This window comes from Xyrauchen texanus, chromosome 42 (genome assembly GCF_025860055.1).
Source record: "Xyrauchen texanus isolate HMW12.3.18 chromosome 42, RBS_HiC_50CHRs, whole genome shotgun sequence".
NCBI lineage: Eukaryota > Metazoa > Chordata > Actinopteri > Cypriniformes > Catostomidae > Xyrauchen > Xyrauchen texanus.
The window spans coordinates 31,952,603-31,967,452 of NC_068317.1; the positions used below are offsets into that span (position 1 = coordinate 31,952,603).

At 36.9% G+C, this 14,850-nt stretch overlaps 1 protein-coding gene across 1 annotated transcript in view; it reads right to left on the reverse strand.

Annotated features, from left to right (window-relative positions):
• Positions 1-1,053: 1,053 nt before the first annotated feature.
• LOC127635198 (sodium channel protein type 4 subunit alpha B-like) overlaps positions 1,054-14,850 on the reverse strand; it is a 161,551-nt gene continuing 147,754 nt past the window's right edge. Inside the window, 6 exon segments of the mRNA XM_052115070.1 lie at positions 1,054-2,833; positions 4,325-4,595; positions 4,689-4,789; positions 4,863-5,004; positions 6,984-7,037; positions 9,036-9,308. Of these exon segments, the coding sequence (XP_051971030.1) occupies positions 1,584-2,833; positions 4,325-4,595; positions 4,689-4,789; positions 4,863-5,004; positions 6,984-7,037; positions 9,036-9,308 (2,091 nt within the window). The 3' untranslated portion in view covers positions 1,054-1,583.

Below are 14,850 nucleotides of genomic sequence, written 5' to 3' on the forward strand. Positions count from 1 at the left end.
AGTTAGTAAAGACAGGGTTTAAGCTGAGTGACCGTTTCTGGTGCATGTTTGATTGTCTTTGACCAGTCTTGATAATTTGCACCTTGTAATTACACTCCCCCCAACACCACCCCCCAAAAAAAACCATAGTGAGCAAACTAAAACGTAACGTTGAAGTGTCAAATATTACTGCATAATTTTTGCTGCCTTTTCATCGCTAGTGACACAAAGTAGAAAGAGGTAATCGTCATGCTTTCAAAAATTACATGAATTATAAATCTATGATGGACCAGGGACGGATTACCGACCGGGCCAATGGGGCCAGTGCCCAGGGGCCCTTGACTGCCCCGGGGTGCTTTTGGGAAACTTTTGGGCATTAACAATGAACCTCCACCTCCACCCCACACCACCCCCCAACAACTATTGGGCATGAACAACGAACCACCACCTCCACCCCCACCCCACCCCCAACAACTATTGGGCATGAACAACGAACCGCCACCTACACCCCCACCACACCCCCCAACAACTTTTGGGCATTAACAATGAACCACCACCTCCACCCCACCCCACCCCCAACAACTATTGGGCATTAACATTGAACCGCCACCTCAGCCCCCACCACACCCCCCCAACAACTATTCGGCATGAACAACGAACCGCCACCTCAGCCCCCAACAACTTTTGGGCATTAACAACGACCCCACCTCACCACTTAACCACTTTTGGGCATGATCAACGAACTGCCACCGCCACCTCCACCCCCACCCCACCCCCCCAACAACTATTGGGCATTAACAACGACCACCCCCCACCACTCAACTTTTGGGCATGAACAACGAACCGCCACCTACCCCCCAACAACTTTTGGCCATTAACAACGAACCTCCACCCCCACCCCACCCCCCCAACAACTTTTGGCTGTTAACAACGACCCCCCTACCCCACTCAACAACTTTTGGGCATTAACAACGAACCTCCACCCCCACCCGTCCCCCAACAACTTTTGGGCATGAACCACGAATCCCCCACCACACTCAACAACGTTTGGCATTAACAACGACCCCCCACAAACAACTATTGGGCATGAACAACGACCCCCCCATCACACCCGCTCAACAACTTTTGGGAGGGGGGCCCTTGGAGATAATTGGCCCCAGGGCCTTTACAAGTCATAATCCGTCCCTGTGATGGACTGATAACATTTACATGGAAGAACTGCAAGGATTGTTCCTCTATTTTTCTCTAGGTAATCGATAAAAGGAATCACACCATTTTAAGACCTTCAATGCACCCGCGGTCACGCAGACTTCCCGATGAACAAGTCTTTCAGTCTTGCATCCTTGACCTAACTGCAGTAACCACTACTGATCTCGTTCATGCATTCAAACTGTGAATATTGACGTGTGCATGGTTAGAGATCATGTCTGAGACACTTTCCCCTTGTATATCCAAAGAAATCGTGAACAATAAGAGAAATAGGCCTACAAAATGCCTTGGCGCAAAACCACATGTATGATACAGTGTCATATGCAGTATGTTACATTCGGTAAACAAAAGGAAAAGATGTCCAACTCGAATTGGGTCCGAGAGCGTTTAATCCGTCACAGATACGTCTTGCTATCTCTGTCCGGCATTGGAAAAGTTCCGCTCGGGTCCGAGTTCCTGGATTCTGGGATTAGACCTTGAAAAAGCTCAGTAGTCACTCTCGTTACACTGTCGTACGATGGCGGCGAAGACGTAACGGACAGCGTCTCCAAGACCTCCGCGTCAGGTCCATAGTTCTCTTTTATCATCAGTGCTATAAGTCCCTCGTTCTCGGGCTTACCGTCTTCGTCATCATCCTCGTCTTTGGCAGATCCCGGCGTGTTGATCTGACGGTAAAGTAACGAGGCTTGTCTCAACTGTTGCCTCATCAAATGTCTCCTATACGCTCTTTGTATCATGCTAGCAGACACGTCCTCTTGTTTACGCCTGAGAGTGGTGGTGATGGGCTCGTAGGAGATCTTGGACGGGTTGGCCATCATGAACTTCTCCTCCATTTGTTGTTTCAGGGCGTCCATTTCACCCGACTCGCCCAGAACGCGTTTGGTGAACGCGAACAAGATGTCCAGGCAGTGGATCTTGTCTCCACTCACCATGGGCAGGTCCATGGAAATGAGTTTGATTTTGTTGGGCTTGCCGATGCGTAGCGGCTCGGAGAGCGTGTCGGCAAAGTCCGAGAGTTTGGAGTACTCTATGAATTGCGTCGCCTCCGGGTCAAACTTCTCCCAGACCTCGTAGAACATTTCAAAATCGTCCTCGCTTAACGGTTCTGTGCTCTCCTCTGTGGCCACGCTGAAGTTCTCCAATATAATTGCAATGTACATGTTGACCACGATGAGGAACGAGATGATGATGTAGGTCACAAAGAAGGTGATGCCCACCGAGGGATTGCCGCAGTTACCGTGGGCGTTTGTACCCGTGTGGGGTATATTTGCATCACACTCCTCTGGGGAATTGTTTAGGATGGGGCTGAGAAGGTTGTCCCAGCCGGCCGATGTGGTTATCTGGAAGAGGCAGATCATGCTGTTACCGAACGTTTCGAAGTTGAACATGTCGTCGATGCCACCTTGCTTCTTGACGTAGGCGAAGTTGGCCATGCCGAAAATGGCGTAGATGAACATGACGAGGAACAGCAGAAGGCCGATGTTAAACAACGCAGGCAATGACATCATTAAGGCAAAGAGCAACGTCCTTATTCCTTTGGCTCCTCGAATGAGTCGGAGGATTCGTCCGATTCGGGCCAGACGAATGACTCGGAAAAGTGTGGGTGACACGAAATATTTCTCAATGATATCCGCAAGAACGATACCTGGAATAAGAAAGAGACAATTGGTGGTTAAAAGACAACATCACATGAAAAATCCCTCATTTGCTCTTTACGTCCCCCGGAAGGAAGTCACATGAGTTCGGAACAACATTAGGGGGGAGTAAATGTCATTTTTGGGTGAACTGTTTCTTTAAGTGTCCTACATGGAGAACCGAAATGCCCAATTACAATTACTGACCATCCTTGAATTATTTTGACGGTTTTAACCCTCTTGAAATATGGACCGCAGAAGCTTTCAACTCAATCACTGGCCAATCACATGAGCTGACAAGACTTGATTGCTGAAATTACCTTCACCTAAAGCCATCTCCTCTTCCTCAGTGCGGGCCAATACCTCCCCATTGATTCTTTTATCAGGGTCATATGGGGCGTTTACTCTGAAAACTGCCCTGCTTTATCATTGAACCATCAGCTGGGCATTTTTAAGTGCCACGAGATTGCACTAAACGTCTATAGACTTGATATGTCAAGGTTAGGCCACACTGTAAATCTACTGTTCTGTATCTCACATAAAGACGCTTTCGACATTTTAATGCTGCTGATTTGGTGGGCTCATGCAGAAACATACACAGTATACTGTATATTATATTATATTATATTATATTATTTTACCAAGTTGCCGTCTTTGTAAAATCATATTATTATTTGTATTTTTTTTAGATATTGTTTTTTATTTTCTCTGAAATCAATGTCATTTAATTTCTCAAATAAACGTATCTTTTTTTAAGGATGTTTGGATATCTTTACTGGAAAACCAGGCAAAAATATTGATTAATACAATTATTTTTTGCAGTGTTTGAGATATTTTTAAACGCCTATTTTCAGATTATTGTAGCATTAAACTTTAAAGTATTCGACGATTTCATATAATATATAATTTTGAAACTCACACCACTGGTTAAGATAGAAGTAGACCTGTTGAAAAATTAAGTAAAAAAAACTTTATACTGATTTAAATCATATTAATAATTTATTTTTAATTATAAAATATTTTTATGGTTGTTAAAAAATTAAGTAAAAAACATTATATTGATTTAAATCGTATTCATAATTTATTATTAATTATAAAATATTTTTATGGTTGTTAAAAAATTAAGAAAAAAAACATTATACTGATTTAAATCGTATTAATAATTTATTTTTAATTATAAAATATTTATATGGTTTTTAAAAATTATATTTTTTTATAAATAAATATATTATTGAATTAAAAGCACATATTTAAGTCTAATAAATACTGCACATAAACTTCATAGTTAATGGTGAAGTCTTATTTAATTGCTCAAATAACAGGTTTCCCCAACATTGCATTAGATATACATGAAGATATATTCTCTGAAATCAAGCGCTTTTCGCTATTAAATGTTCTTGTTTTCAGCAAATACTGGCAATAATAAAAACCCAGTGTTTTGCTGTTTGAGATGGTTTTAGACTTTGTAGATTATTGTACATTAATCATCACTGTCTGCTCACCCACAATGGAGAGGATCACGACCACAAAGTCAAAGATGTTCCAGCTGACGGTGAAGAAGTAGCAGCGCAGCGCGATGATTTTAATGATGCACTCGGTGGTGAAGATGACGATGAAGGCCAGGTTAACGTAGTAGAGGATGAACTCGATGCTCGGAGACTGCTCGTCTGTTTCCACCATCATCGTGACCATGTTAAATATGATGAGCAGCATTATGATGATGTCAAACGCTTGTTTGGACACCAAGTCGAAGAAGAATCCTTGAATTGGGTTCTGGAAAGAAGGTGATAATGACATGAACGGTCAAAGACGTTCTACAATAGCTCGTTTGTATTTGCTCTTCTTTAGATCCATCACGGGACTCACAGGAGGTCTTGGAATCGGTTTCTGAGGCTTTTTGGATCCCAGTTTCTTCATGGCGTTATAGTATTTCTTCTGTTCTTCCGTCATGAATATATCCTGTCCACCTAAGTACAGAGAAACTCCAACATTAGTTTCGCCGTTTCCTTATCAAACATTCATGATCTGAGGTTCTAATACTCATCTTTCGTTTCTGTTGGTTGAAGTTGTCAATGATGACACCGATGAAGAGATTGAGAGTGAAGAACGAGCCGAAGATGATGAAGATCACAAAGTACAGATACATGTACAAGCTGTTCTCTTTAATGGGCTGTTCCTCCACCTGTTTCATCAGAACATATTAACTGCGATTATTAACTTAAAATGTTGTATTAATGTAATTTCAGCTCAACTAGCATTTAACTAACTAGCATATTACCAAATAATGATTTATTTCAAACAGGTTTCCAATGCGCTCCGAGTCCTCGTGGTGGCGTAGTGACTCGCCTCAATCCGAGTGGCGGAGGACGAATCTCAGTTGCCTCCGCGTCTGAGACCGTCAATCCGCGCATCTGATCACGTGACTTGTTGAGCGTGTTACCGTGGAGACGTAGCGCATATGGACGCTATTCTCCATGGCATCCACACGCAACTCACCACACGCCCCACCGAGAGTGAGAACCACATTATAGCGACCACGAGGAGGTTACCCCATGTGTCTCTACCCTCCCTAGCAACCGGGCCAATTACAGATGTCGCAGATGTTACAAACGTTACAAATGTTACAAACAGTACAAACGCTACAAACGTTACAAATACTACAAACGTTACAAGAATTACAAACGTTACAAATGTTGTAGATGTTGCAAATGTACAAACGTTACAAATGCTACAAATGTTACAAGCGTTACAATCGTTTACAGATGTTGCAGATGTTACAAACGTTACAAATGTTACTAACATTACAAATGCTACAAACATTACAAACATTACAAGAATTACAAACGTTACAAATGTTGTAGATGTTGCAAATGTACAAACGTTACAAATGTTACAAACTTTACAAACGTTACAAATGTTACTAACATTACAAACGTTACAAGAATTACAAACGTTACAAATGTTGTAGATGTTGCAAATGTACAAACGTTACAAATGCTACAAATGTTACAAGCATTACAAACGTTACAAATGTTACAAATGTTACAAACGTTACAAATGTTACTAACATTACAAATGCTACAAACATTACAAACGTTACAAGAATTACAAACGTTACAAATGTTGTAGATGTTGCAAATGTACAAACGTTACAAATGCTACAAATGTTACAAGCATTACAAACGTTACAAATGTTACAAATGTTACAAACGTTACAAATGTTACTAACATTACAAATGCTACAAACATTACAAACGTTACAAGAATTACAAACGTTACAAATGTTGTAGATGTTGCAAATGTACAAACGTTACAAATGCTACAAATGTTACAAGCATTACAAACGTTACAAATGTTACAAATGTTACAAACATTACAAATGTTACTAACATTACAAATGCTACAAACATTACAAGAATTACAAACGTTACAAATGTTGTAGATGTTGCAAATGTACAAACGTTACAAATGTTACAAACTTTACAAACGTTACAAATGTTACTAACATTACAAACGTTACAAGAATTACAAACGTTACAAATGTTGTAGATGTTGCAAATGTACAAACGTTACAAATGCTACAAATGTTACAAGCGTTACAATCGTTACAAATGTTGCAGATGTTACAAACTTTACAAATGCTACAAGCGTTACAATCGTTACAGATGTTGCAGATGTTACAAACTTTACAAATGCTACAAACGTTACAAGCGTTACAAACGTTACAGATGTTGCAGATGTTACAAACTTTACAAATGCTACAAACGTTACAATCGTTACAGATGTTGCAGATGTTACAAACTTTACAAATGCTACAAACGTTACAATCGTTACAGATGTTACAAACTTTACAAATGCTACAAACGTTACAATCGTTACAGATGTTGCAGATGTTACAAACTTTACAAATGCTTCAAACGTTACAATCGTTACAGATGTTGCAGATGTTACAAACTTTACAAATGCTACAAGCGTTACAAACGTTACAGATGTTGCAGATGTTACAAACTTTACAAATGCTACAAACGTTACAAGCGTTACAGATTTTGCAGATGTTACAAACGTTACAGAAGTTCACAGTGGTAAAAGAAACAGTAATTGAAGAAACACCCATATTCGAGCATCCATCACAACAAGGTTTTATGAAAAAACTTCACTTACGGATCGCGAGTCGACTGCAGTGTACATGATCTCCATCCAGCCCTTAAAAGTGGCCTTGAACAGAAAAAGAGAGCAGTTGAACATTAATATGTTGTGACGCTGTCAATACATGTCAGAGGTCACATGGCAGCATGTTTTTGCATAGTCGTACTGTTGTGTAAAACTGTAAATAGTCAAACTTTAACTACTTTACAACTAGTTACAGTAAAAGTCATGTCGTTATGGTGCAAATATGGATTTCCTGTGTGTGGAGTATCTGAACAACTGAATGGCAGAAATCACTACAGTGATGGTCTTGGTTATATTGTGAATGGCTGAGGGCGACTTTTCCCAGATGCTAATCATAGGTTTGTATTGGTTATTAGGCGACGTCAGACGAGGGGATGGAAAGGCGCTAAGTGACTTGTTGCTCAGTTATCACAGCAAGTTAAAATGAATGAAGTGCTGAGCATAAGTTGTGTATAATGGCCTGTGTGGCTAAAAATAAACTTCCGCTGACTTGTTGATTGATTGGCACACATGGACACACAGAGGTGGGCAGCGACTGGACAAAACCAGCAACAGAAAGCAGCAGGAATGGTTCAGACGGAGAGACGGGTGGGGGGTACAGTCACAAAAGCAACCTTAACCGCTTGAGGTAGCGTAAGGTAACCTACGCCCACACTGTCAAAGCAGACTTTTGTCCAGTTGTACTGTGTGCTGTTCATGCAGGGGGTCATTAATTACTCTCGCGCTCTTTGAAATGTTTCAATCAAACATACTTTTTGCCAAAGGTGTGTATTTTGGGGGAATTTTGATATTTCAGCCTAAGTTCCTATAATACATCTATAACACACTGTGTACAGGAAATAGTCACACTCAGGATCATGATATTCTGTTTTCATTCTGGAGCCCTGACTTCAACATTTACATTTGGTATATTTTCCACTTGATGGCGCCATTTTTCTCATATTTATCCTGTGGAGCAAATACATCCTTTTCCCCTATTCTCTGTTTACTGTATTATAGAGCGAGTATTATGAGTGAGTGAGTGTGTGTGTGAGTGTGTGTGTGTGTGTGTGTGTGTGTGTGTGTGTGTGTGTGTGTGTGTGTGAGAGAGAGTGTGTGTGAATGTGTGTGTGTGTGTGTGTGCATGCGTGTGTGTGAGTGTGTGTGTGTGTGTGAGAGAGAGTGTGTGTGCATGCGTGTGTGTGTGTGCATGCGTGTGTGTGTGAGAGTGAGTGAGTGTGTGTGTATCTGTGTGTGTGAGAGAGAGTGTTTGTGTGAATGTGTGTGAGAGTGTTTGTGTGTTTGTGAGAGTGTTTGTGCGTGAGTGTGTGTGTGTTTGTGAGAGTGTTTGTGTGTGTGTGTGTGAGAGTGTTTGTGTGTTTGTGAGAGTGTTTGTGCGTGAGTGTGTGTGTGTGTCTGTGTAAAAATCAACAGTGTCATTATATAAACAAACTGGCATTTAAAGGGTTAAAATCCTGAAAATGAATGAATATTTGGTAGTTATGATCAGGACTGATGTTGGTTAAAAAAATTTACTAATTGAAAGGGGGAAAATAATATTAATATATAATATTTTTATGTCAGTTTTTTTGCTGTGGACATTTTTTAGTAACTTTTTTAAATTGACCCACAAGGGTTAAATCCAAAAACCATAAATTGTGTTTATCTCCTTCATATTGCGCTATAACACACAATTTCCCCAGCGTTGTATAGCTAATGCGCAAGCACATTCTAGAGATGATTGACAGGCGATGTCTGTATCTAAAAGCTGATTGGCTCTTTTAACTGTAAGGCGGGACTTCCTTTCTACATCCATTGACCATTGGGTGTTACAGCATCTTGTTTGGTCGTTCAAATTTCTCCCGTTCATTTAAATCGAAGTGGCCCGTCTCTGCGAAATATGCTCTGATCGAACTCGCTTGTAGCGCCACCCAGTGGACATATGAGCAATGAAGCACGCAATGTTTTAGATTATACCTCAAACGGGAATTTTGAACCCGCTGTAAGTGATGTTTTGTGGCATTACTCTGTTCGTCTGGTTATTGTCACTAAAGTAACTCTCACCACTTGAAGTAGCGCGAGGTAACCAGCGCCCACGTTATCGAAGTTCACTTTGACTTTTGACCAGTAGTAATGTGAGCTGTTCATGCCCAGACACTCGGTTCTGTTGTTGATGTCTGATGCGTTGTAGATGAAGCCTGTTCGGTTGGCGCAGCGGCCGAACTTCCCGGCGAAGAGGTTGACGCCCATGATGCTGAAGATCAGCCAGAAGATCAGACACACCAGCAGAACGTTCATGATGGACGGAATGGCGCCAATCAGCGCGTTCACCACCACCTGGTAACCATGGAAACAAATGACCTGTCAGAGCGTTGTCACATCCACTCAGAATGTTAAAGCCAAGAGCGACGCTTGTTTCGGACTTCAGACAATAAACAAACGCTGTCAATCGCTCTATGATAATGATTTATGAATGGCCTTTGGCGATTGGCATTTACAGCTCGTGTCAGTAATCGAAAACTCATGATAACATACACAGGGTGACAAGGCAGTTTAAATGTCATTTACAGCCATTCATAAAACAGGAATATTGTTAAAGTCTAATGCATTAGAGAAGTGCATATTTGTGCTATTATTAAGATGAATCTCAAGGTACATTTTATTTTCCCCCATAATAATAAAGAAATAAGTATATTTTGCATGAAGAAAATTAAACCTAATTTTAATAGCATATATATATAATTTTTTTTTGCATTGATGCTTTTTATGACTATTAATCTCATTATTATAATTAAAGAAAAAAAAAAGAAAAAATGTATATATATAATTCTCATGACTGAACTGCACATTTTTTTAAAGTTATAAATATTAATTCTGACTTTATGCCGATTTAAAAACATTTTTTATTAATTGTAATAGTTTTTACATTTCAAGAAAATAACGCCACAACAACAAAACAATTTATGATCCTAAAAACTACAAATAAGTTTCATTTTTTTCTTAATAATAATAATAATAATAATAAAAATGATAATACAATTTATTTGTATAGCACTGCAGCAAGAGCAGCTCAAGTGGTTCATATATGTCAAAAATTTAAGTCAAAGAAATAAAAACTAATTGCATTCAAATTTCTATATTAAAATAAAAATAATAATTCAAATTAAAACATAAACGATAATAAAAAAGTAAACATTTACACAAACATACATTTCCATATATATATATATATACACACACATTTGTATTAATTAATTCTTTATTATTTAATTTATTTATTTTTGGAAATTGCTTTCTTTTTAGATGTTTAGAGTTATTTATTTATTAAGTTAATATAAGTTGTACTGCCTCTATGCTAATTTAAATGAAAAAATATTGTATTTTTGTATACATTTTATTAGTCATAATTATTTATTTTTTTAACTAAATTGTCATGAAAATAAAATCACAATGCCAAAGATAATAAATCGTAATTTAAAAATGGTCATCCAAAACAGTCTTCCTTATCAAATTTCTTTCTTTTGATTTTGGAATGACATGTGACCCGGATATATTCTTGCGGAATTCACCGGATGTATATAAATCGCTTTGGAAACAAGTGTCTGCTAAATGACTAAATGTAAATAAGACATAATGTATTTGTGGATTTGTGACTGTTTCTTAATGCAGTATGTAACCAACCCACAAACAGAGAAAGTGAACATGGCAAACATGATTAAAGTCAACTTCAGCATAAACACAAACACATGAGTGTATCATTGTTCAAATGAAGGGACTGTTTGCAGTGTATGAAAGTGCTGAGACGTGTTTAGTGGCTTTAGAGGGGTTGAAAGGGGCCGTGCTCACAGGAAGTCGCCGTCTGTATAATGTGTGACAATGACACAGCACTTTCTTTACCCTCGCGGCTGTCGCTCTAAAACGGCGTGACGTCTAATCTGATTTGCCAGATTTACGCAGAGCGGAGGGGGAATTCCGTGCCTCTCCGACTCGCTTTTACAGAGCGTGCAAATCTACTTGACTGCGAGTCAATTTGCTTGCGCTGGCGCTCTCGATAGAACTGCAGACTAGCAGGAAATGAAAACATTACATTACATAAGCAGATGATGTCAATATTAACCGTTTCAATGTATGCACTTTTATTTGTTATGTTTCCCCCATTATTAAGCATATAAGTTACATTATAAATTCAACTTCAATCAATTAACTATAAGGTTGTTTTTGCTAACATTTCTAAATACATTATATACCATGATGAACAATGTTTGATTACAGCATGTATAAATCTTGGTTTATAACATTAATAATATTAGTTAATGCATAACACATATAACACAGTTAACATTAGTTAATGCATAACACATATAACACAGTTAACATTAGTTAATGCATAACACAGTTAACATTAGTTAATGCATAACACATATAACACAGTTAACATTAGTTAATGCATAACACATATAACACAGTTAACATTAGTTAATGCATAACACATATAACACAGTTAACATTAGTTAATGCATAACACATATAACACAGTTAACATTAGTTAATGCATAACACATATAACACAGTTAACATTAGTTAATACATAACACATATAACACAGTTAACATTAGTTAATGCATAACACAGTTAACATTAGTTAATGCATAACACATATAACACAGTTAACATTAGTTAATGCATAACACAGTTAACATTAGTTAATGCATAACACATATAACACAGTTAACATTAGTTAATGCATAACACATATAACACAGTTAACATTAGTTAATGCATAACACATATAACACAGTTAACATTAGTTAATGCATAACACATATAACACAGTTAACATTAGTTAATGCATAACACACATAACACAGTTAACATTAGTTAATGCATAACACACATAACACAGTTAACATTAGTTAATGCATAACACATATAACACAGTTAACATTAGTTAATGCATAACACAGTTAACATTAGTTAATGCATAACACATATAACACAGTTAACATTAGTTAATGCATAACACATATAACACAGTTAACATTAGTTAATGCATAACACATATAACACAGTTAACATTAGTTAATGCATAACACATATAACACAGTTAACATTAGTTAATGCATAACACATATAACACAGTTAACATTAGTTAATGCATAACACAGTTAACATTAGTTAATGCATAACACATATAACACAGTTAACATTAGTTAATGCATAACACATATAACACAGTTAACATTAGTTAATGCATAACACATATAACACAGTTAACATTAGTTAATGCATAACACATATAACACAGTTAACATTAGTTAATGCATAACACATATAATACAGTTAACATTAGTTAATGCATAACACATATAACACAGTTAACATTAGTTAATGCATAACACATATAACACAGTTAACATTAGTTAATGCATAACACAGTTAACATTAGTTAATGCATAACACATATAACACAGTTAACATTAGTTAATGCATAACACATATAACACAGTTAACATTAGTTAATGCATAACACATATAACACAGTTAACATTAGTTAATGCATAACACATATAACACAGTTAACATTAGTTAATGCATAACACATATAACACAGTTAACATTAGTTAATGCATAACACATATAACACAGTTAACATTAGTTAATGCATTAGCTGTCATGCACAAAAAATAAACAGTATTTTTAATAGCATTTATTAATGTTAATTTATTAACAAAATATAAAAAAAATTAATTGTTCATGTTAGTTTATAATTCTTTAATATTAACATATGCATCTTTTCATTTGAAAAATGTATTAGTAAATGTTGAAATAACAAAGCAAGATTAATAAATGTTTATTTTTAGTTCATGCTAACTAATGTAGTTAACCAATGTTAACGAATACAACCTTATTATGAAGTTCTATAAAACCTTATTACGCATGTAAACATTAGTTAACACAATACTTAACAAGAACTAACAATGAGTAATACATTTACAGCATTTGTTAGTTATTTAAATAGCTAATAGTTCATTGGTTAATGTTTATTTCTTAAAGGTGCAGTATGTAACCATTTTCATGTAATATTCACCTTTTTTTGCCACTGTGTGAACGGCTTGTAGCTTAAAAAAATGAGCCCTTCCCGGACTTCCTAGGTTGCCTATTAAATCCTGTAGACTGATTTTCATGCGACGGGAGCGGGATGCTTTTGCCGGGAAAATCCCCTGCGCTGCTCCTCCGCTATTCAGCACGTCAACAAATGACATAACTGCAATGCATGTGAAATATAGTGCCATAAGGATTGATCTATGTAATGTTAGCTAAACTACAATAACACATGAAATGAATGTTAGACAATGTTCAAGATAATGCAGAAAGCTCCATTCATTAGTGTAACGTAACTTGGTTATATAGAAAATATATAAAATGTATTATTATATATATCAAAATGACTAATTATAATACTGAATTGTGTCAATATATTTATTTATTTTATTGTTTTGGTCGATGCACGCTCGCTCGTGTGTGCATGAGGGCGAGCATTAGGCTGCAGTTCACTGAACGGCCACAGGTGTCACTAACAACAAGAGTTTCTGAATCTTACATACTGCACCTTTAATATACTTTAGTATAGTTACATTAGTTAATGCAGGATGGAGTAACATGAACTTGCATTGAACAATATGATATTTGTAAATGCACATCAACCAAACCATTATAATAACGTTCAATGTTAATTCATACCTAATGCATGTTAGCAAATTAAAGTGTCGCCTGTGTTTGTAAATGTCATTATTATGACAATGTAACCACCACTCAAACCTAACAGTAATACTGTAATTAGATAATACGTCGTGTGTACATTGTGCTGTATGTTCTGAGAGGAAGAGGAAGAGATAACACACTGAGTGGATGAGTGATGAAGCACACAGAATCGATGTGGCGTCACTGCTTTACCACATGCACTTGACATTCAATTATACAGAATACTGATGGCATTTCAAAGCAGACACAAATGAACTTCATCATCTAGCTGATACAGACTGTTTAATAATCTTCCTCCGGGTCTGACGAGCACAATAACACAACTGTACACATACATCACTGTACGGCCCTGTAATACTGACAGCAAATGAGAAATAGTGAAAGAAGAGCTTGTGAAATAACACTGCAAACAACCGCTTTCCACGTCCTCCTGTGTGCGTTTCTTGCTCATTTATATATTTAAAAATGTCCACATTTTCAATTTTTTTTAATGCAAATGATACTTGTTTATTGGCCCATTTAAATATATTTAAATATGAAAAATAAGCGTACGTTTGTTTTATATATTGCATTTACGTGCACTTATTTTATTGTAATATTAACTGTTACTAAAACATCTCAAAAATTCAAACTTCTGAATCAATTTGAATAAAGTTTAAATTAATTAAATCTGATAAAATATAAAAGTGCACAGAGATGGAAAAAAACACTAATTCTGTAAAAACATACTTGACAACGTCAGAATTTGTATTTATAGGCTAGTGGATGCACTCAAGGTTTTAAGTTATAAATAAAAACGAATAAATAACAAAAAACCCGGAAAACGGGTCATACTTCACCCCCTAAAAAATAACGAAAATATTTTCTCCATGACAATCAAGCACATTTTCTGTAATGCTTCCCGATATTTAACCTTTAATTGTTAATTTAGTTGTTATTTTTATATATTTTTTTATTTATTTTGCATAAAAGTACTGAGAACTAGAGGTCTTCACGGGTCCACACGAACCCGAGGACCCAGGACCCGACCCAGGATGGGTCCATATTTTAAACGGTCAGCCGGGTTCCGGGTCGGGTTCCATTATTGTACTTCGGGACCCGGGTCTGTTTAACATCT